Source organism: Heptranchias perlo, chromosome 6, assembly GCF_035084215.1.
Source record: "Heptranchias perlo isolate sHepPer1 chromosome 6, sHepPer1.hap1, whole genome shotgun sequence".
Lineage (NCBI taxonomy): Eukaryota > Metazoa > Chordata > Chondrichthyes > Hexanchiformes > Hexanchidae > Heptranchias > Heptranchias perlo.
In genome coordinates this window covers 3,646,492-3,668,332 of record NC_090330.1, presented here as the reverse complement: position 1 = coordinate 3,668,332, position 21,841 = coordinate 3,646,492, and the positions used below count along the sequence as shown (strand labels likewise).

The window sequence follows — 21,841 nt, the reverse complement described above, 5'->3', positions numbered from 1 at the left end:
AGTGGTCCCTGCACACGTCAAAAGTCTTTAGTTAATCTGTTATCACTTTAAAAAAAAAATCCCTTAAAAACATTCACTTGAATCCCCCATGCCATTGGAAGCTGATGCAGCTCATTTTCACCATTTATATTTTTAAAAAATATCCTTTCTGTTGTTTGTACTGTGAACAGAAAAATGATCCCTTTGTACGACTGAATGAATTAGGTCCTCATTCACTCGTGTCAGATTTCTGCCTCACCAGTCACACGGAACTGTGTACAGCACTGCGTTCAGTTCTGGGCACCGCAGCCGATATTTTGGCCTTGGAGTGGGTGCAGCGCAGGTTGACCAGGATGATACCGGGGCTAAAAAGGTTAAATTATGAGGACAGGTTGCATCGACTAGAATCATATAGAATCATAGAAAGTTACGGCACAGATTCGGCCCATCGTGTCCGTGCCGGCCGAAAAAGAGCTATCCAGATTAATCCCACTGTCCAGCACTTGGTCCGTAGCCCTGTGGGTTATGACACTTCAAGTGCACATCCAAGTACTTTTTAAATGAGTTGAGGGTTTCTGCCTCTACCACCCTTTCAGGCAGTGAGTTCCAGACTCCCACCACCCTCTGGGTGAAAAAATTTCTCCTCAGCTCCCCTCTAATCCTTCGATCAATCACTTTAAATCTATGCCCCCTGGTCACTGACCCCTCTGCTAAGGGAAGCAGGTCCTTCCTATCCACTCTATCTACGCCCCTCATAATTTTATACACCTCAGCCTCCTCTGTTCCAATGAGAACAACCCCAGCCTATCCAATCTTTCCTCATGGCTAAAATTCTCCAGTCCTGGCAACATCCTCGTAAATCTCCTCTGTACTCTCTCTAGTACAATCACATCTTTCCTGTAATGTGGTGACCAGAACTGTGCGCAGTACTCAAGTTGTGACCTAACTAGTGTTTTATACAGTTCCAGCATAACCTCCCTGCTCTTATATTCTATGCCTCGGCTAATAACGAAAAATATCCCATATGCGTTTTTAACCACCTTATCTACCTGTCCTACTACCTTCAGGGATCTGTGGACATGCACTCCAAGGTCCCTCTCTTCCTCTACACCTCTCAGTATCCTCCCATTTATTGTGTATTCCCTTGCCTTGTTTGCCCTCCCCAATTGCACTACCTCACACTTCTCCAGATTGAACTCCATTTGCCACTTTTCTGCCCACCTGACCAGTCCATTGATATCTTCCTGCAGTCTACAGCTTTCCACCTCACTATCAACCACACGGACAATTTTTGTATCATCTGCAAACTTCTTGATCATGCCCCCTACATTTAGGTCTAAATCATTTATATATGCCACAAAAAGCAAGGGACCTAGTACTGAACCCTGTGGAATCCCACTGGAAACAGCCTTCCAGTCACAAAAACACCTGTCGACCATTACCCTTTGCTTCCTGCCACTGAGCCAATTTTGGATCCAATTTGCCACTTTCCCTTGGATCCCATGGGCTTTTACTTTTCTGACCAGTCCACCATGTAGACTACATCAAACGCGCTACCCTCATCGAGCCTCCTTGTTACCGCCTTAAAAAAAACTAGGCTTGTATTCCCTCGAGTGTAGAAGATTAAGGGGTGATCTAACTGAGGCTGCGTATAGAGACCCCACTATTCCCGGCCAGACTGGAGATGATTGGGTAATTCCCCCGTCAATCACGCCTGGAGTCCGCAAAGCTGTAAGTGACTGGGATTGATTTCACGCACATAATTTGTATTATGTAACTATCCTCCACTCACTCCATTTTGCTGGAGAAATAATCTTGCTTTTATCGGGAGAAGTTGCTGCAATTTCGGTCATGAGTTCTGTTTGCTGTAGTTCGGAGAGACTCTTTTTGAATAGACTCTGTAGACTGTTTGCTGTAGTGCGCTGTTTAAATAGACTCTGTCTGCCATAAAATAGACTGTTTGCTGTGAGTCCTGCCATAAGTCCCGCCCCCACCTCCAACTCATTGGCTGACACAGAGAAAAAAATGTCAGCCGTGGTTCCTGTTCCAGATCGCCATCTAGTTGTGCATGATGGACATTGCATGGCGTGTTTCAGAGGCCACGGGAGACACATTCAGGTGGAGTAAAAATTGTTTGCCTGCCTTAATCCACAAAAATTTAATTCAGTTAACTACTTCAATTATCTTAATTGCCCCTTTAAATGTCATCCCACCGGCTTTAATTGCCGACAGGACTTGTGGGATTCTGAAGTGCGCTCGTCCGGAGAAAATTAACACGCAGGTACAGCAAGCAATTAGGAAAGCAAATGGTATGTTGGCCTTTCCTGCAAGGGGGGTTGGAGTACAAGAGTAAGGAAGTCTTACTGCAATTGTACAGGACTTTGGTGAGACCTCACCTGGAGTACTGCGTACAGTTTTGGTCTCCTTACCTATGGAAGGATATACTTGCCTTAGAGGCGGTGCAACAAAGGTTCATAAGATTAATTCCTGGGATGAGAGGGTTGTCCTATGAGGAGAGATTGAGTAGAATGGGCCAATATTCTCTGGATTTTAGAAGAATGAGAGGTGGATGTTTGGACTCTGGGGGAATCAGGCAGGAAAGTGGAGTTGAGGTCGAAGATCAGCCATGGTCTGATTGAATGGCGGAGCAGGCTCGAGGGGCCGTATGGCCTACTCCTGCTCCTATTTCTTATGTTCTTATCACTTCAAAAATACTTCATCAGCTGTAAACTGCTTTGTGACGTCCTAATTTTGTAAAAGATGCTATAGAAATCTCTGTTAGGTATTGGCTAAATAGTACCGTGGGATTTTTTGCATCCACCTGGGAGGGCAGACGTGGCCTCAGTTTAATGTCTCATCCGAAAGACAGCGACAGCGCAGCGCTCCCTCAGTACTGGCACTGGGAGCGTCGGCCTGGGTTGTGTGCTCAAGACTCAGGAGTGGGACTTGAATCCTCGAGCTTCTGACTCAGAAGTGAGTGCGCTCCCCACTGAGACATGGCTGACGCCTTTATTATATTTTAATAGAATGTTTTATCAGGGGTTTGGACTCCATATTGATTAGGCAAAACAGAGCAGCTGCTGTGACTTTAATTTTCAGCTTTGCCTAGGGCCAATATTTCATTAATGTCTTTGGTTAAACTATGTGGCAGTGCTGGGTTTTTTGGTCCCCACCCTATGGAGCCACCTGACTGTTTACGTAGGAATTCATTCATCAAGTGTTTCCAGCCTCCTTGCCTCACTCGTGAACTCCATCGACTCGAGACGGACCTCTGGAAAATCCAACACGGGCAGTCCTCAGCGTGTGAGTGTGAGCTTTGCTAATGAGAAAAAAGTTATTGTTTAAACTTGTAAAGGAGAATTTCTAGAATGTCACTTCCTTCTCTTGCTCCCTATTTCCATTTCTCTCTTTCTCTCTGTCTATCTTTCTCTCCATCTCTCTCCCTATCCCTTTCTCTTTCCCTCTCTCTCTCCCTCTCTCTCCCCTTCTCTCTATAGCTCTCTTTCTTTCCCTCCCTATCTCCCTCTCTCTCCCTCTCTTTCCCTCTCTCTCCGACTCTCTCTCTCCCTCTCTCTTTCTCCCCTTCTCTCTATATCTCTTTCTTTCCCTCCCTTTCTCTCTCTCTCTCCCCCTCTTTCCCTCTCTCTCCCACTCTCTCTCTCCCTCTCTCTCTCTATATCTCTCTTTCTTTCCCTCCCTATCTCCCTAACTCTCCCCCTCTTTCCCTCTCTCTCACACTTTCTCTCTCCCTCTCTCTCCCCCTCTTTCCCTCTCTCTCCCACTTTCTTTCCCTCTCTCTCCCCCTCTCCCTCTCTCTCCCCCTTTCTCTGTATCTCTCTCTCTCCCTCTCTCTTTCTCCCCCTTTTGCTGTCTCTCTCTTTCCCTCTCTCTCTCTTTCCCTCTCTCTCCCCCTTTCTCTGTCACTCTCTCTCTCTCTCCCTCTCTCTTTCTCCCCCTTTTGCTGTCTCTCTCTTTCCCTCTCCCTCTCTTTCCCTCTCTCTCCCACCCCCCCTTTCTCTGTCACTCTCTCTCTCTCCCTCCATCAGATCTTTAAGGATTTTCAGGCACTTTATCTAGAAATTGCTGCATTTGTGCCATAAATACGAATTAAACCCGCTGCAGAAAGTTAGGGCTAGTACTTAATAGCGCAAGTACCTATTTAATGAGATGTATGTTCCTGGAAAGATCATCAATCTCTCCAGCCCAGAATGGGAACAATTTAAACTGTCGAAACTCATTGCTGCAGGTGGTAAATTGCTGTTAGAAATTTTTAATGAATTACATTTTTATGGCATTTTTAATGCACCAGATCATCCCAAAATGTTTTACAGTTTGGGGTCAGATCAGTGCAGGAATAGATGGCCAATTAGGGGAAGTGCACTCAAAGAAGACGGTTTTAAGGAGACTTTTGATGTTGAGGAGAGTGGTAGCAAGGTGGACGGGTTCAGAAAGGGAGTTTGTGAGTACAGAGGGTGAGATGGTTGAAGGCTATGCCATTGATGGATTAGAGCAGAGAAGGTTAAGGGGAGATTTGATAGAGGTGCTCGAAATCATGAGGGGTTTCGATAGAGTGAATAAGGAGAAACTGTTTCCACTGGCAGGAGGGTCGGTAACCAGAGGACACAGATTTAAGGTAATTGGCAAAAGAACCAGAGAGGGGCGAGATGAGGAGAATCTCTTTTACGCAGCGAGTTGTTCTGATCTGGAATGCGCTGCCTGAAAGGGCGGTGGAAGCAGATTCAATAATAACTTTCAAACAGGAATTGGATAAAAACTAGAAAAAGAAAAATTTGCTGAGCTATGGGGAAAGGGCAGGGGAGTGGGACTAATTGGATAGCTCTTTCAAAGAGACGGCACAGATACAATGGGATTCAAAAATGTATTTCATAGGTTGTAAAGCGCTTTGGGACGTCCTGAGGGCATGAAAGGCACTATAAAAATACAAGTTTTTTCTTTCTTTCTAACTTGCTTGAGTGACACCTTAGGAAGGGCTGAACATCATGAAAATCACATTAGGTTGATTAAATCTCCTAAAGTCGAATTCCTTAATGTAAAGCTCAAGGCATGAAGAAAAAGATTCTGCTTCGGAATCGGACTTGCTATGAAGACTAAATTCACATACCTGGGGGGATCAATCCCCTCAGGGGTTCTCCCGATCAAACTCCGTAATGTTGGTAGAAACTCGGCAGAGACCCCGTTCACGTAATGTCGAGGGGATTTCCGTCAATCTCCCGCCGAGTTACAGCGGCCGATTGAGACATCCCCTGAGGAAATTGCCCAACTCAAGACAGAATCGTTCTCAGATTGACTCGGACACCAGTCTCACGCAGACTTGCTAACAATAGCAACAACTTGCATTTATATAGCACCTTCAATGGAGCTTCACAGGAGCGATTATCAGACAAAATTTAACACCAACACTCATAAGGAGATGTTAGGACAGGTGACCAAAAGCTTGTTCAAAGAGGTCGGTTTTAAGGAGTGTCTTAAAGGAGGAGAGAGAGGTGGCGAGGTTTAGGGAGGGGATTCCAGAGCTTGGGGTCTACGCAGCTGAAGGCACGGCCGCCAATGGTGGAGCGATGGAAATCGGGGATGCGCAAGAGGCCAGAATTGGAGGAGCGCAGAGACCTCGGAGGGTTGTAGGGGCTGGAGGAGGTTACAGAGATCGGGAGGGGGGGCGAGGGCCATGGAGGGATTTGAAAACGAGGATGAGAATTTTAAAATCGAGGCATTGCCGGACCGGGAGCCGATGTAGGTCAGCGAGCACAGGGGTGATGGGTGAACGGGACTTGGTGCGAGTTAGGATATGGTTAGGAGTGAGTCAGGAGTAAGGATTCACGAACACTTGTTCGGAAGCACACAGCGATTCAATTCAGCATCGTTTTGTCACATCCTGTCCTTCTGTATTGCCGGCCTGTATACTAAGATAGCTCAGAATGTAATGTGATAATCGCGTAATTCTAATGTCCGATGGGGGGCTTCATTTGACCCATTCAGAGAGACCCTACAATCACCCTTCCACCCATTTCAACATCGAGTTGTTTGTGAAATGATTCCAACGTTTTCACCACCTCTGCTGCATCAGGAAGCATATTGCAAGTGTTGGTAACAGTTTATTTGAAGGAATACTTCCTGACTGCAGTCTTAAATTTAACCTTTTACTGCCCGTGTCCACTTGTCCACAGTTTAATTAATGGGACAAGTTCTATTGTATCTAAAATTGTACCTAAATAGCTCAATGGACATCGGTGGTTTGATGTGGTTTGAGATAATGAGTGACCGGTGTCACCTATGGCATTGGAAATGGCGGAGGCTCTGACCGTCATTTTCCAATCCTCCCTGGCTACAGGCGTGGTGCCGAAGGATTGGAGGACTGCTAATTTTGTACCGTTGTTTAAAAAGGGAGAAAGGGATAGGCCGAGTAATTACAGGCCAGTCAGTCTAACCTTGCTGGTGGGCGAATTATTGGAAACAATTCTGAGGGACGGTATTAATCGTCATTTCGAAAGGCACGGATTAATCAAGGACAGTCAACATGGATTTGTTAAGGGAAGGTCGTGTCTCACTAACTTGATTGAATTTTTTTGAGGAGGTAACAAGGAGGGTCGATGAGGGTAGTGCATTTGATGTAGTCTACATGGTTTTTAGCAAGGCTTTTAACAAGGTCCCACATGGCAGACTGGTCAAAAAAGTAAAAGCCCATGAGATCCAAGGGAAAGTGGCAAATTGGATCCAAAATTGGCTCAGTGGCAGGAAGCAAAGGGTAATGGTCAACGAGTGTTTTTGTGATGAAGGCTGTTTCCAGTGGGGTTCCACACGGCTCAGTACTCGGTCTCTTGCTTTTTGTGGTATACATAAATGGATTGGTCAGATGGGCAGAAAAGTGGCAAATGGAATTCAATCTGGAGAAGTGTGAGGTAATGCATTTGGGGAGGGCAAACAAGGCAAGGGAATACACAATAAATGAGAGAATACTGAGAGGTGTAGAGGAAGAGAGGGACCTTGGAGTGCATGTCCACAGATCCCTGAAGGTAGCAGGTAAGGTGGTTAAGAAGGCGTACGGGATACTGTCCTTTATCAGCCGAGGCATAGAATTTAAGAGCAGGGAGGTTATGCTAGAACTGTATAAAACACTAGTTAGGCCATAGCTTGAATACTGTGTACAGTTCTGGTTACCTCATTACAGGAAAGATGTGATTGCACCACAAAGGGTACAGAGCAGATTTTTTTTTATTCGTTCATGGGATGTGGGCGTTGCTGGCGAGGCCGGCATTTATTGCCCATCCCTAATTGCCCTTGAGAAGGTGGTGGTGAGCCACCTTCTTGAACCGCTGCAGTCCGTGTGGTGAAGGTTCTCCCATTTACGAGGATGTTGCCAGGACTGGAGAATTTTAGCTATGAGGAAAGGTTGAATAGGCTGGGGTTGTTTTCTTTAAAATGGAGGAGGCTGAGGGGAGATTTAATTGAGGTGTATAAAACTACGAGGGGTCTCGATAGAGTGGATAGGGAGGACCTATTTCCCTTAGCAGAGGGGTCAGTGACCAGGAGGCACAGATTTAAAGTAATTGGTAGAAGGATTAGAGGGGATCTGAGGAGACATGTTTTCACCCAGAGGGTGGTGGGGGTCTGGAACTCACTGCCTGAAAGGGTGGTAGAGGCAGAAACCCTCAACTGACTTAAAAAGTACCTGGATGTGCACTTGAAGTGCCGTAACCCACAGGGCTACGGACCAAGAGCTGGAAAGTGGGATTAAGCTGGATAGCACTTTTTCAGCCAGCACAGACATGATGGGCCGAATGACCTCCTTCTGTGCCATAAATTTTTAAGTTTCTATGATTCTATTGCCAAATATGTATATGGCTGTCTCACACATTGAGCTGTGCAGTAGCCGGTGGACCTGAGGCAGGGTTGCCATTAGGACTTCAGTAAAACTGATCATGGGCATAGGGAACTCTCTGAGTGTGGATTTTTACTGATGTTCAACTGGACAGTGAAAAGCATCCAACTGTGCACAGTCCTGGTCTCCATATTATAAAAAAAGATATAGAGGCACTGGAGAAGGTGCAAAAAAAGATTCACAAAGATGATACCAAAACTGGGAGGATATCCTTCTCAGGAAAGACTGAACAGGCTGGGGCTCTTTCCTCTAGAAAAGAGAAGACTGATGGAGGTCTTTAAAATTATGAAAGGGTTTGATAGGGTAGACGTAGAGAAGGTATTTCCACTTGTGGGGAGACCAGAACTAGGGGCCATAAATATAAGATAGTCACTAATAAATCCAATCGGGAATTCAGGAGAGATTTCTTTATCCAGAGAGTGGTGAGAATGTGGAACTCGCTCCCACAAGGAATAGTTGACGTGAATAGTGTAGATACATTTAGGGGAACGCTAGATAAACACATGAGGGAGAAAGGAATAGAAGGATATGCTGATAGGGTGAGATGAAGAGGGGAGGGAGGAGGCTCGAGTGGAGCATAAACACAGGCATAGATCAGTTGGGATGAATGGCCTGTTCCTGTGCTGTACATTCTATGTAATTCTAAGTAGTTCTATGTAAAGCACTAAGAGAAGTTTTGAATAACGGTCAGTAGAAAAGTTACAGCATGTGTCCGCTTAGTTAAACTAAGATGGAACATAGGAACAGGAGGAGGCTACTCAGCCCCTCAAGCCTGTTCTGCCATTCAGTTAGATCATGGCTGATCTGTATCTTAACTCCATTTACCCGCCTTGGTTCCGTAACCATTAATACCCTTACCCCACAAAAATCTATCAATCTCAGTTTTGAAATTTTCAATTGACCCCCAGTCTTAACAGTTTTTTGGGGGAGAGAGTTCCAGATTTCCACTCCCCTTTGTGTGAAGAAATGCTTCCTGACATCACCCCTGAATGGCCTAGCTCTAATTTTAAGGTTGTTCTGGACACTCTCCACCAGAGGAAATGGTTTCTTTCTATCGACTTAAACACCTCGATTATATCACTGCTTAAGAAAGAAGTAAGAAATAGATAAGCATTGTCACAGAGCTGCCCTGTCTCCAACGCATCACATTGAAGTTAATGGGACTGAGTACCGGGCGGAGCCTACAATGGGTGGTCAATGCCATTCAAAACAAGTCAAAAAGAGCTCTGATGATGATGCTCCACCAGTGGTATTCTGGATAGAGAATTGGACCTAATGGCCCCTGCACGCAACGGGCTCTGTACAAGGCCCACCCAATACTCGGCCTCGTCCCTGGTTAACATCAGACCAGCGAGTTGCCGACACCCATTGGGTATCCCCAGGCCACTCGCCAGTCAAGACCTCTGGAATTTCGGATCACTAGGTATGTCTTAAATGGAGGGGGGGGGGGAATCGATTGGGAGAGAGGCGGGCCACGGCAAATGGTGTTGTGAACTGGGAGAGGGTCGATCAGGTGACCTGGAAGGGGCGGGGGAGGGGAGGGGTTGATCGGGACAGGAGTCGCCTGCCCATTACGGAAATCGGCTGATTTTCCTCTCCGTTGAAATCAATCGGTGTCGATAACGGGCGACTGATCCACAATGGCTTGGGGAATATGTTTCAGACTCTACCCTGTGATATCATCCCCTCACTTGCAGGGCTGTCCGTCCATTGGGTGTACAAAGGGGGCCCGATTTCCACCCCTCACCTGCCCCAATTATAACCTTTTTACACTGATGGAGGGGAGGAAAGTCAGGCATGTTGGCTAATTGGGCGAGAGAGAGAGAGAGAGAGAGTGGAAGTTAGAGAAGGAGATGTGCCTCTTTAACTAAAAAAGCAAGAAAAGTCATAAAACTACCACAGAAACACAGTGAGGAATATCCATCGGAAATGGCCAAGTTTCTAGTGGAAAAATAAAATTGACAACGGCACTTTCAGGGGAGGAGAAAAGAAAACTGGAGGGAATGGGACCTGCAAACATTAGGTTCATGGGAAGTGCGAGTAAGAAGGCAAGAGATAAAAAGAAAGAAAGACTTGCATTTATATAGCGCCTTTCACGACCTCAGGATGTCCCAAAGATCTTAACAGCCAATGAAGTACTTTTTTGAAGTGCAGTCTTTTTTTTAATTCATTTATGGGATGTGGGCGTCGCTGGCGAGGCCGGCATTTATTGCCCATCCCTAATTGCCCTTGAGAAGGTGGTGGTGAGCCGCCATCTTGAACCGCTGCTGTAACGACAGCCAATCTGCGCACAGCAAGGTTCCACAAACAGCAATGAGATACTTGGCCTGATAATTTGTTTTTAGGTGTTGGTTGATGAATAAATAATGGCATGGACACTGGGGAGAACTGACACCATAGTCTGTCTAACAGACAGATATCTGATGCCCTTGCGGACCGCGTAGTACCTGGGACCCCAGTTTGGAAACTCCAGGTGAGGAATTGCCATGGGATCTTCATAAAGTTGGTGGAAAATGACATTGGAATAACCAAATTCTTTTCTTCCAGTTCTGAAGTGGCCATAAAAGGCGGCGTGGACATCTCCGGGATTCTGCAGAATTACGTAGCCTTCATATTGTGCGAGACCTCCCAACATGACACTCTGTGCCTCAGTTCTCCTTGCACTGGCTGTGCTGCAAATAGCAGTGGGTGAGTACGATATAATTGTTGCCACTGTAGTACTACTGATGACTAAATCTCCGTCCGTCAGCTCAGCAGCGAAGATGGGACCAAGTGAATTCACTTCATTGCTGTCGGTTCTGAACTAGCCTGGCCGCTTCGGTCATCTGTATCCCTTTCTGTGATGAGTCACTCTTGGACATTGTCTATCCAGCACCTCCTTGGTCTTCCTCAGCTGCTTGTATCAGCTATCAGCCGTGGTTCAGTGGTAGTACTCTGAGTCAGTAGGTCAGTGGCTTCAAGTCCCACTCCAGATACATGAGAATGAAATCAAGGCAGATACTCCCAGTGTAGTACTGAGTTAATCAGACATCAAACCAAGATCTGCCCTCTCAAGTGTAAGTAATAGATCCCATGGCACCATTTTGAAGAAGAGCAGGGGTGTTCTCCCTGGTGTCCTGGCCCATATTTATCACTAAAACAGATTATCTGGTCATCATCACATTGCTGTTTGTGGGACCTTGCAGTGTGCAATTTGCCTGCTGCGTTTCCTACATTACGACAGTGACTACACTTCAAGAGTACTTAATTGGCTGTAAAGAGCTTTGGGATGTCCTGAGGTTAGTGAAAGGCTCTATATAAATACAAGTTATTGTACTCTTTTCATGTACCTCTGTCTGCAGGGCCATGAAAGGTATACTAGCTGTTTCCATTCTTGAAATGCGCCCAAACCATCGCAGTCGTCTTCTGTGGATCTTCTGTATCAGCGTCGCCTCTTTTCCAAGACATGTCCTTATTATATTATTCTTGATTCTTTGTATCCTGCACACTCGCAGTATTCCTCTCAAACACTCACCTCTGCTGTTGGTATTTTTTTTTGCTCATCAACTTTTCTCATGTTCCAATTCCATTATTGTGGGTCGAATTAATTGAATGAAGTGAAATCCTCCCTCGGAGGGGAGGGGAGTTGGTGGGTCAAAGGCAGCGCCCTTTCTGGAGCTAAGCCACACTAACTAGAAGGTCCTGAGCTCGATCCCCACTCTGTGCTGGGTCAGCTCATCAACTGGGGCAGCAATAAGGAACTTCGATTGGCCTCAATGCATGTTGCTTAGAGTGACGGATATCTCCTGTGTCCCACTTCTCACTGCGCTCCAGTAGCCCCTGCTGGAAAGAATGCAATGGTCTACATAGAATCATGTAGAATCGACAGGACAGAAAGAAGCCATTCGGCCTATGGTTTATGCTCTACACGAGCCTCCGCCCACTCTATTTACTTCATCTCACCCTATCAGCACACCCTTCCATTCCTTTCCCCCTCGTTTGTTTATCCAGATTCCCCTTAAATGTATCCATGTTATTCGCCTCAGCCACTCCCTGTGGTAGCGAGTTCCACATTCCCACCACTCTCTGGTGTTGACGTTAGGTGAGAAGGCTTCGATGGTGGAATAACTTGCAAACATTCACACTTACAAACAAAGAATGGCCTCCTGAGTGAGGTTCTGCAGGATATCTGTGCAGGAGTACAGGTTCATAGCTCCTTGAAAGTGGAGTCACAGGTGGATAGGGTGGTGAAGAAGGCATTCGGCATGCTTGGTTTCATTGGTCAGAACATTGAATGCAGGAGTTGGGATGTCTTGTTGAAGTTGTACAGGGCGTTAGTAAGGCCACACTTGGAGTACTGTGTACAGTTCTGGTCACCCTATTATAGAAAGGATATTATTAAACTAGAAAGAGTGCAGAAAAGATTTACTAGGATGCTACCGGGACTTGATGGTTTGACTTATAGGGAGAGGTTGGATAGACTGAGACTTTTTTCCCTGGAGAGTAGGAGGTTTAGGGGTGATCTTATAGAAGTCTATAAAATAATGAGGGGCATAGATAAGGTAGATAGTCAAAATCTTTTCCCAAAGGTAGGGGAGTCTATAACGAGGGGGCATAGATTTAAGGTGAGAGGGGAGAGATACAAAAGGGTCCAGAGGGGCAATTTTTTCACTCAAAGGGTGGTGAGTGTCTGGAACGAGCTGCCAGAGGCAGTAGTAGAGGCGGGTACAATCTTTTAAAAAGCATTTGGACAGTTACATGGGTAAGATGGGTATAGAGGGATATGGGCCAAGTGCAGGCAATTGGGACTAGCTTAGTGGTATAAACTGGGCGACATGGACATGTTGGGCCGAAGGGCCTGTTTCCATGTTGTAAACTTCTATGATTCTATGATTCTAAGTGCACCTCAGCAAGAGTCACGAAAGGAGGAGAGAAAAAGCAAGAGTAAGTAAGAAAGAAAGATCACAAGGTGAGGTCTGATGAAGAAGACTCTTCAACTCACTTAATCTCATCCCTCCAGAATAGTGAATCCACCACCTTCCCATTACAGCATCTGGCTGGATCTTGAATGAGTCTGTCTCATGACCTCAATCACCTTTCCTGGCAAGACACACCCTGGATTTATATAGTACCTAATCACATAGCTGGAACGACTGAAAGCAGAGTGTAGGGACTGTTGTTATGTAGGTAAATGTAGGCAGGAAACTCAACGACCAATTATTCCCCTCAATTTGAGCATCATTGTTGTTTTGTTTCTTTGGTTTAGCTGATCGCTTTGAAGGAAAGGACGTTTGCAGGGAGAATGCTTTAAACTGTGCTGATGGAGATGAGAGGTAAATAACAGCGGAAATGTGAAATTCTAACCAAAGATAACGAGAGATAAGCCTCTCCTTTCTTCAGCTAGTCTTCAAAACCAGAAGTTCCTGTGAGATTAGCAGAGCCTTCCTTCAAATGGTAACGGTCAATATGCTGTGAATGTAAAATGGAACTCTGTTAGCTACATTTTGAAAAGAATTGTTTTGCCTGACTTAGATGGTTAAATTATGAGGACAGTTTGCATAAACTTGGCTTGCATTCCCTTGAGTATAGAAGATTGAGGGGTGATCTAGGAACATAGGAACAGGATTAGGCCATTCAGCCCCTCGTGCCTGCTCCGCCATTTAATAAGATCATGGCTGATCTGTGATCTAACTCCATATACCTGCCTTTGGCCCATATCCCTTAATACCTTTGGTTGCCAAAAAGCTATCTATCTCTCATTTAAATTTAGCAATTGAGCTAGTATCAATTGCCGTTTGCGGAAGAGAGTTCCAAACTTCAACCACCCTTTGTGTGTAGAAATGTTTTCTAATCTCACTCCTGATTAGGCTCTAATTTTTAGACTGTGCCCCCTACTCCTAGAATCCCCAACCAGCGGAAATAGTTTCTCTCTATCCACCCTATCTGTTCCCCTTAATATCTTATAAACTTCGATCAGATCACCCCTTAACCTTCGACACTCTAGAGAACACAACCTCAATTTGTGTAATCTCTCCTCGTAACTTAACCCTTGAAGTCGAGGTGTTTAAAATGGTAAAAGGATTCGATTGGGTAGATACAGGGGAACTATTTCCTCTGGTGGGGGAAATCAAGAACGAGAGGACATAATCTTAAAATTAGAGCCAGGCCATTCAGGGGTGAAATCAGGAAGCATTTCTTCACACAAAGGGGAGTAAAAATCTGGAACTCTCTCCCCCAAAAAGGCTGTGGACCCTGGGGGTCAATTGGAGCTTTCAAGACTGAGATCGATCGATTTTTGTTGGATATCAAGGGATAGGGAGCAAAGGCGGGTAAATGGAGTTGAGGTACAGATCAGCCAGGGTTGAATTGAACGGCGGAGCAGGCTCGAGGGGCTGAATGGCCTGCTCCTCTTCCCATGTTCCTATGTCTTTGTACGGAGGGGTTGATTGAGCCAATACACAAATCCATCTGGAGATAGTTATTGGTTCTGGAGGGGGGGAAGCAGCTCGCCCATTTCTACCCCTGCCCCCCATCCCTCAATGTTTCCAGTACTTGTGGATTAATTGCACCAGCAATTCTGTCATCTCTTGGGGACGTTAGAGGCGATTTTAACGCTCTGCGCCCGGCAGGAACGGACGGGCGGGCAGTTAAAATCGGCCGTGTGACCTATCCTCCGATGCGCTCCCGTGGTTCCCACCATCTGTTGCAACCGGCTCGATAAGGACACCCGGGGTTCTTCTTTAAATATGGAAGAGTGAGACTAGACTGGATGTTGGGCAGTCCTTCTTTTCCCAGCGAGTAGTGAGACTCTGAAATACATGGCCCAACAGTCCCCAGCTTGACAGCCTCGCACTGAGACAAAACTGCGGATCTGCCTGCGTTACCAGCTCCGACTGTAACCGTGAGTGCGAGTCGGACGGGGTGTGGGGGAGGTGCAAGGTGATCACCGATCCCCCCCCCCCGCCGCGCCCTGCTCCCCCTCCGTTTGAGGGGGTGGGTGGCATTTAGGGAACTTCCTGGCTATCTGTCCCGTGGGGGGGGGGCGGGGTAATTAGTGGGTTAGAAATATTGAACTTGCACCTTGCCATCCCGTCCGGGGTGGGGGAGGGGGAGGGCGTCAGGGCGGAAGAACGATGAAAAATTGATCCTGGTAATATCAGCAGGCAGCTGCAAGATGGAGTTTGTAAGCAGAGTTGTAAAGTTATTTTAAACTTTAAAGTAAATTAGTTATTTTTCATTCAATCATGATTTACTTGCAACAAGCGGTAAAATTCTTCATATTTTTGTGTTTGTTTGTTTTAAACAGTCTGCCAGCCTCACATGACACGGACAAGTTTAACGAGCAGTCAAATTTTCTGTTTCAATCTTCAGTGAATGGTCATGCAGGTCAGACGAAACAAAATGATCCTTTCTTTATTACTGTACATTTTTCAAATGTCCGCTGCCTTGAGTTGGATAATGGTGTGTGAATGTTTAATGTGTTTATCTAAAGTTCCTCTCTCCTGTTTAATTTAACTTGATTAAGGGCTCCACTAAAATAGCGGAGTGTCTATTGACACCACTGTGTCAGCCAATGAGTTGTAGGTGGGGCGTGACTTAGCGCAGGACTCACAGCCAACAGTCTATTTTGCAGCAAACAAAGTCTATTGACTCAGCAAAAAGAGCCCATTTAAAAACAACCTGCAGCAAACAGTCTACAGAGTCTATTTAAGCAGCGCCTCTACGAACAGCAGCAAAAAGAACTCATGACCGAAACTGCAGCAACTTCTCCTGATAAAAGCAGGATTATTTCTCCAACAAAATGGGAGCGAGTGGAGGGTAGTTCCATAATACGAATTATGTGCGTAAAATCAATCCCGGTCACTTTCAGCAGTGCGGTCTCCAGGCGTGATTGACGGGGGGGGATTTACCCAATCATCTCTAGTCTGTCTGGGAATAGTGGTGTCACTATATGCAGCCCTAAAATAATGGAGAGAGGAACTCCAAGAGTAAATTATGGCCTAGCAATTGGTCCGGGCAGTACCTGTAACTCGTAGGGTTGCCAACTCTGGTTGGATGTATTCCTGGAGGTTTCATCACATGACATTGCAGCTCCCACTGCCACGCCCCCACGCTCCCGCCACTGGTCTACCCAACACGTCCATCCTCATGGCACACCGCCTTCCCACGGCCAATTGCAAAGCGAACAGACTCTTCATGACTCAACTGGGTGATTCTTGACTGTCAGTCAAATAGCCTTTTTTTCCCCAGACTCCTGTATTTTTATAACTAACAAACAAAAGTGCTCAAAGAAAATGAAAAAAAAACACCATTTTTTTAATGCCCCGATGATTTTTCTCCCAGCAGTGTCCTGGAGATTAATTTTCGATTCCTGGAGACTCCAGGGCAATCATGGAGGGTTAACAGTTCCTAGCTCCTCGGACTACTCAGGCCCCAATATGGCAGGCAGGAAGCATACGCTCATTTCTGGCCGGAAGTGCTCTGCCCGCCATGTTGGGTAAGGGCAAACAAGAGGCCTCCTTTACCCAGGCTCTTTTGCATATGCGAATAAGGAGCCTAATGCCTGTTGGAGGCCTCCTTCTTTAAGATGGGATTTGCCCTGAGGCAACCAGCATCTATAGAGTCCCACCCGAGCGGTCATTCTTCATGCATGAGCCTGGATAGTGAGTGCCGGTGGGCTATTTGACTGTGGAGGGCATCAGATACGAGCCCGAGTTCTGACCTTTCATCAGCATTGCTGCAAGAGATCAACTCGTAACTTCATGGGTGCAGGGTCGATATCCTGGAACTCCCTTCCTAACAGCACTGTGGGAGAACCTTCACCACACGGACTGCAGCGGTTCAAGAAGGCGGCTCACCACCACCTTCTCAAGGGGCAATTAGGGACGGGCAATAAATGCCTTGCCAATGAAGTCCACATCCCGAGAATGAATATATTAAAAATATTATTAAAATATTCATTGACATCAATGTGAACGTGTTTATACTTAGGTCTTTTTTTTCAATAAACAAAGAAAGAAGGAGTAGCCTGAACATAAAGTGCTGCCCCCTCCACTTTCCTTCTCCCTTGAACACCTTCATTAGATAAATACAGATGAGATAGGCCCTTCAGCCCAATTTCATCTCATCCTTCCAGATTGCCAGCTTTTTCCACCTGCCAGTAGAGCTTGAATGGTCAAACAGGGCCTTGGTTTCACAAGGATGGCACACTGGGCACTGCAGCACTCCCTCAGTGCCGCACAGGAGTATCTGCGTGGATCTCGGGGCCCCAAGTCCAGTCGCGAGGCTCCACAGCCTACAATCTTCAAGATCCAGAAGCAACAGTACTTACCGACTGAGCCAAACTTAAAACACGCTTGTGATGTCTTCCTCGCAGGCATAAAACAGAGTTTATACAACAAGTTATGGAACAGTAATCTCGACATCGCGAAGGAAACGCTCAAAACCGACTTCCTAAAACGCATGGACGGTAACACACTAGAAGCAGAACGCTACGTGATTTTCATGATCCAGGATCTTTACTATCTGGTGAAGGTTACACATTATATTAATATGATAGCCATGGAGCTTTCTGGCAGCTCCGAGAAGGAGTTACAAACTTTCTTTGAGAGAAGGAGTAACAGCTACCGGAAATACACAAAATATATATTGGACTTTTATCACATTACAGTAGGTATTCGTTTATTAATGCTACTACAGCCATTGCTCCACTGAACCTCCCTCTCTCCTTTCTCCTCTGCTGTGCATGATCTCCCACTTCCCTACTCCTCAAGACTCACTGCAGCGTGTTCCGACTCTACCTCATTCTACGCCAGAATCGCAATACCCGCCCGTCTGTCAGATGAGATGTTAAACCGAGGTCCCCGTCTGCCCTCTCAGGTGGGCGTAAAAGATCCCACTGCCACTATTCGATGACGAGCAGGGGGAGTTCTCTCCGGTGTCCTGGGGCCAATATTTATCCCTCGACCGACATCACTAGTAAAAACAGATGATCCGGTCATTATCACGACGCTGTTTGTGGGATCTTGCTGTGCGCAAATTGGCTGCCGTGTTTCCTACATTACAACAGTGACGACACTTTAAAAGTATTTCATTGGCTGTAAAACGCTTTGGGACGTCCTGAGGTTGTGAAAGGCGCTACATAAATACAAGTTCTTTCTTTACTCACCTCAGCCTCTCTTTCCTCCTACAATCTCTTAAACCCTGAGCTTGGCAGGAATCGTGCTTCTCAATTTAAATAACAACTTGCATTTATACAGCGTCATTAACATAGGGAAACATCCCAAGGAGCTTCACAGGACCATAATCAGACAAAAATTGACACCAAGCCAAAGAAGGAGACAGGTGACCAAATGCTTGATCAAAGGTTTTAAGGAGCGTCTTAAAGGGGGAGAGAGAGGCGGAGAGGTTTAGGGAGGGAATTCCAGAGCTTAGGGCCGAGGCAGCTGAAGGCACGGCCGCCAATGGTGGAGCGATGGAAATCGGGGATGCGCAAAAGGCCAGAATTGGAGGAGCGCAGAGAATCTCGGAGGGTTGTAGGGCTGGGGGGAGGTTATAGAGATAGGGAGGGAGGCGAGGCCAGGGAAAGATTTGAACACGAGGATGAGAATTTTTAAATCAAGGCATTGACGGACCGGGAGCCAATGTAGGTCAGCGAGCTCAGGGGGTGATGGGTGAACGGGACTTGGTGCGAGTTAGGATACGGGCAGCAGAGTTTTTTGAATGAGCTCAAGTTTATGGAGGATGGAAGATGGGAGGCCGGACAGGAGAACATTGGAATAGTCGAGTCTGGAGATAACAAAGGCAGTCAAAAGGGCAACTTGGGGTAAAACAGATGCGTAAGAATGTAAAGAGATGTATTAGAGATAATCCGAAAACTTACAGATAGGCAGGATGATTAGGTAATATGTGATTTCTTTAAATGGGTGTGATCTGAATTCTCTGTTAGTTGTTTATTTCTATGATTACAGGATATCAGCTCGATCGAACCACAAACTGCCATCAAGGATTATGTTGAGAGTTTCTCGGAGCTGCTAACAGAACATCCAATTTATTTTGCAATCGCAATGCTCCCTTGTGCAAAGTTGTGGCCCTTCGTTGCCGAGAATTTGAATATCAAGGAGGGGAATCCATACTATCCCTTCAAGAGAGACAACGGTGATGACAATTCGAGAAAACATTATGAGCCATTGTTGAAACTATACCAAGATAGGCTCAATCAAACAAAGGCCTTTGAAATATTCAGGAACCAAATGAAACATGAGAAATCATTCTTTTCCAGTAGCTAAATGACCTTTAACTGGCAGTATTAGTGATCTAATCATTAATACTGTGACTACAGCTACCCCGATGGTCCAGAGTATCTCCCCCTAATGATCCAGTGTATCTCCCCCTGATGACCAGTGTATCTCCCCCTGATGATCCAGTGTATCTCCCCCTGATGATCCAGTGCATCTCCCCTGATGGTCCAGTGTATCTCCCCCTGATGATCCAGTGTATCTCCCCCTGATGATCCAGTGTATCTCCCCTAATGGTCCAGTGTATCTATCCTGATGATCCAGTGTATCTCCCCTTGATGATCCAGTGCATCTCCCCCTGATGATCCAGTGCATCTCCCCTGATGATCCAGTGTATCTCCCCCTGATGTTCCAGTGTATCTCCCCTGATGACCCAGTGTATCTCCCCCTGATGATCCAGTGTATCTCCCCCTGATGGTCCAGTGTATCTCTCCTGATGATCCAGTGTATCTCTCCCTGATGGTCCAGTGTATCTCCCCTGATGGTCCAGTGTATCTCCCCCTGATGATCCAGAGTATCTCCCCCTGATGATCCAGAGTATCTCCCCTGATGGTCCAGTGCATCTCCCCCTGATGGTCCAGAGTATCTCCCCCTGATGATCCAGTGTATCTCCCCTGATGGTCCAGTGTATCTCCCCCTGATGATCCAGAGTATCTCTCCCTGATGGTCCAGTGTATCTCCCCTGATGGTCCAGTGTATCTCCCCCTGATGATCCAGAGTATCTCCCCCTGATGATCCAGAGTATCTCCCCCTGATGATCCAGTGTATCTCCCCTGATGGTCCAGTGTATCTCCCCCTGATGATCCAGAGTATCTCCCCCTGATGGTTCAGTATATCGCCCCCTGATGATCCAGTGTATCGCCCCCTGATGATCCAGTGTATCTCCCCCTAATGGTCCAGTGTATCTCCCCGATGGACCAGTGCATCTCCCCCGATGGTCCAGTGTATCTTCCCTGATGGTCCAGTGTATCTATCCCTGATGATCCAGTGTATCTCCCCCTGATGATCCAGTGTATCTCCCCTGATGGTCCAGTGTATCTCCCCCTAATGGTCCAGTGTATCTCCCCGATGGACCAGTGCATCTCCCCCGATGGTCCAGTGTATCTCCCCTGATGGTCCAGTGTATCTCTCCCTGATGATCCAGTGTATCTCCCCCTGATGATCCAGTGTATCTCCCCTGATGGTCCAGTGAATTTCCCCCTGATGGTCCAGTGTATCTCCCCCGATGGTCCAGTGTATCTCCCCCGATGATCCAGTGTATCTCCCCCTGATGGTCCAGTTTATCTCCCCCTGATGGTCCAGCGTATCTCCTCCCATGGTCCAGTGTATCTCCCCCTGATGGTCCAGTGTATCTTCCCCTGATGGTCCATTGTATCTCCCCCTGATGATCCAGTGTATCTCCCCCTGATGGTCCATTGTATCTCCCCCTGATGGTCCATTGTATCTCCCCCTGATGGTCCAGTGTATCTCCCCCTGATGATCCAGTGTATCTCCCCCTGATGGTCCATTGTATCTCCCCCTGATGGTCCATTGTATCTCCCCCTGATGGTCCATTGTATCTCCCCCTGATGGCCCCGTGTGGTAAGAGTTATTGAGTTCTCCCCGGTGTCCTGGGGCCAATATTTATCCCTCAACCAACATCACTAAAAACAGATTATCTGGTCATTTATCTCACTGCTGTTTGTGGGATCTTGCTGTGCACAAATTGGCTGCCGTGTTTCCTACATTACAACAGTGACTACACTTCAAAAAGTACTTCATTGGCTGAAAAAGTACTTTAGGATATTCTGAGGTCATGAAAGGCGCTAAATAAATGCAAGTTCCTTCTTTCAATGCATTCGCCAACTCCTGGAGGAGCTAATAATCTTTTAATTAATGTAAAGTGCAGTGTTAGGAACTGTTAGCTGATGGTGCAGTGGAATCTGCACAGCAGTTTCTGCAGATTTCCAACAGCTGTACTTTTACTCTGATCTGTGCAGCTTGAAGTTTATAGACTGGGGCCGCTCCAGGGGCTCACATCTTGCATATTCTGTATTCTGCGTTTCTCCTGTATTGCGAGTGATTGGCATGTTATTTTCTGTCGCTAATAAAATAAAAATGCTTCCTGCAACGATAACACGGATAACCGAATCTGTTTCTGGGAAGTTAGGATGAGGGAGAGGGAGGAGGGTAGTGTCTCGGGATTATGTTAACATTGGGCAGGGTTCCTGGCAGTATATCAGTGCAACAGGTCATGTTAATTCATGTTAGTCTCATCACACCAGTCAGCTGTTGCTTAGTGTATAGCACACTCAGAGTATCAGAGGCTGGGTATTGTGCGGCGAGTGACTCACCTCCTGACTCCCCAAAGCCTTTCCACCATCTACAAGTCACAAGTCAGGAGTGTGATGGAATACTCTCCACTTGCCTGGATGAGTGCAGCTCCAACAACACTCAAGAAGCTCAACACCATCCAGGACAAAGCAGCCCGCTTGATTGGCACCCCATCCACCACCCTAAACATTCACTCCCTTCACCATCGGCGCACTGTGGCTGCAGTGTGTACCATCCACAGGATGCACTGCAGCAACTCGCCAAGGCTTCTTCGACAGCACCTCCCAAACCCGCGACCTCTACCACCTAGAAGGACAAGAGCAGCAGGCACATGGGAACAACACCACCTGCACGTTCCCCTCCAAGTCACACACCA

At 46.6% G+C, this 21,841-nt stretch overlaps 1 protein-coding gene across 2 annotated transcripts; it reads left to right on the top strand.

Moving 5' to 3' along the window:
* Positions 1 to 3,174: 3,174 nt before the first annotated feature.
* Positions 3,175 to 21,268, top strand: LOC137322683 (uncharacterized). 2 transcript variants are annotated; one of them, XM_067985618.1, is made up of 6 exons: positions 3,175 to 3,282; positions 10,424 to 10,564; positions 13,122 to 13,188; positions 15,162 to 15,241; positions 17,232 to 17,524; positions 18,826 to 21,268. In XM_067985618.1, the coding sequence occupies exons 2-6, from the start codon at positions 10,510 to 10,512 to the stop codon at positions 19,141 to 19,143; spliced, it is 813 nt and encodes a 270-aa protein (XP_067841719.1). In that variant the 5' UTR covers positions 3,175 to 3,282; positions 10,424 to 10,509; the 3' UTR covers positions 19,144 to 21,268. The 2 variants fall into 2 exon arrangements, with proteins under 2 accessions (XP_067841719.1, XP_067841720.1); XM_067985619.1 differs by lacking the exon at positions 3,175 to 3,282 and adding an exon at positions 10,331 to 10,349.
* The last annotated feature ends 573 nt before the right edge of the window (positions 21,269 to 21,841 follow it).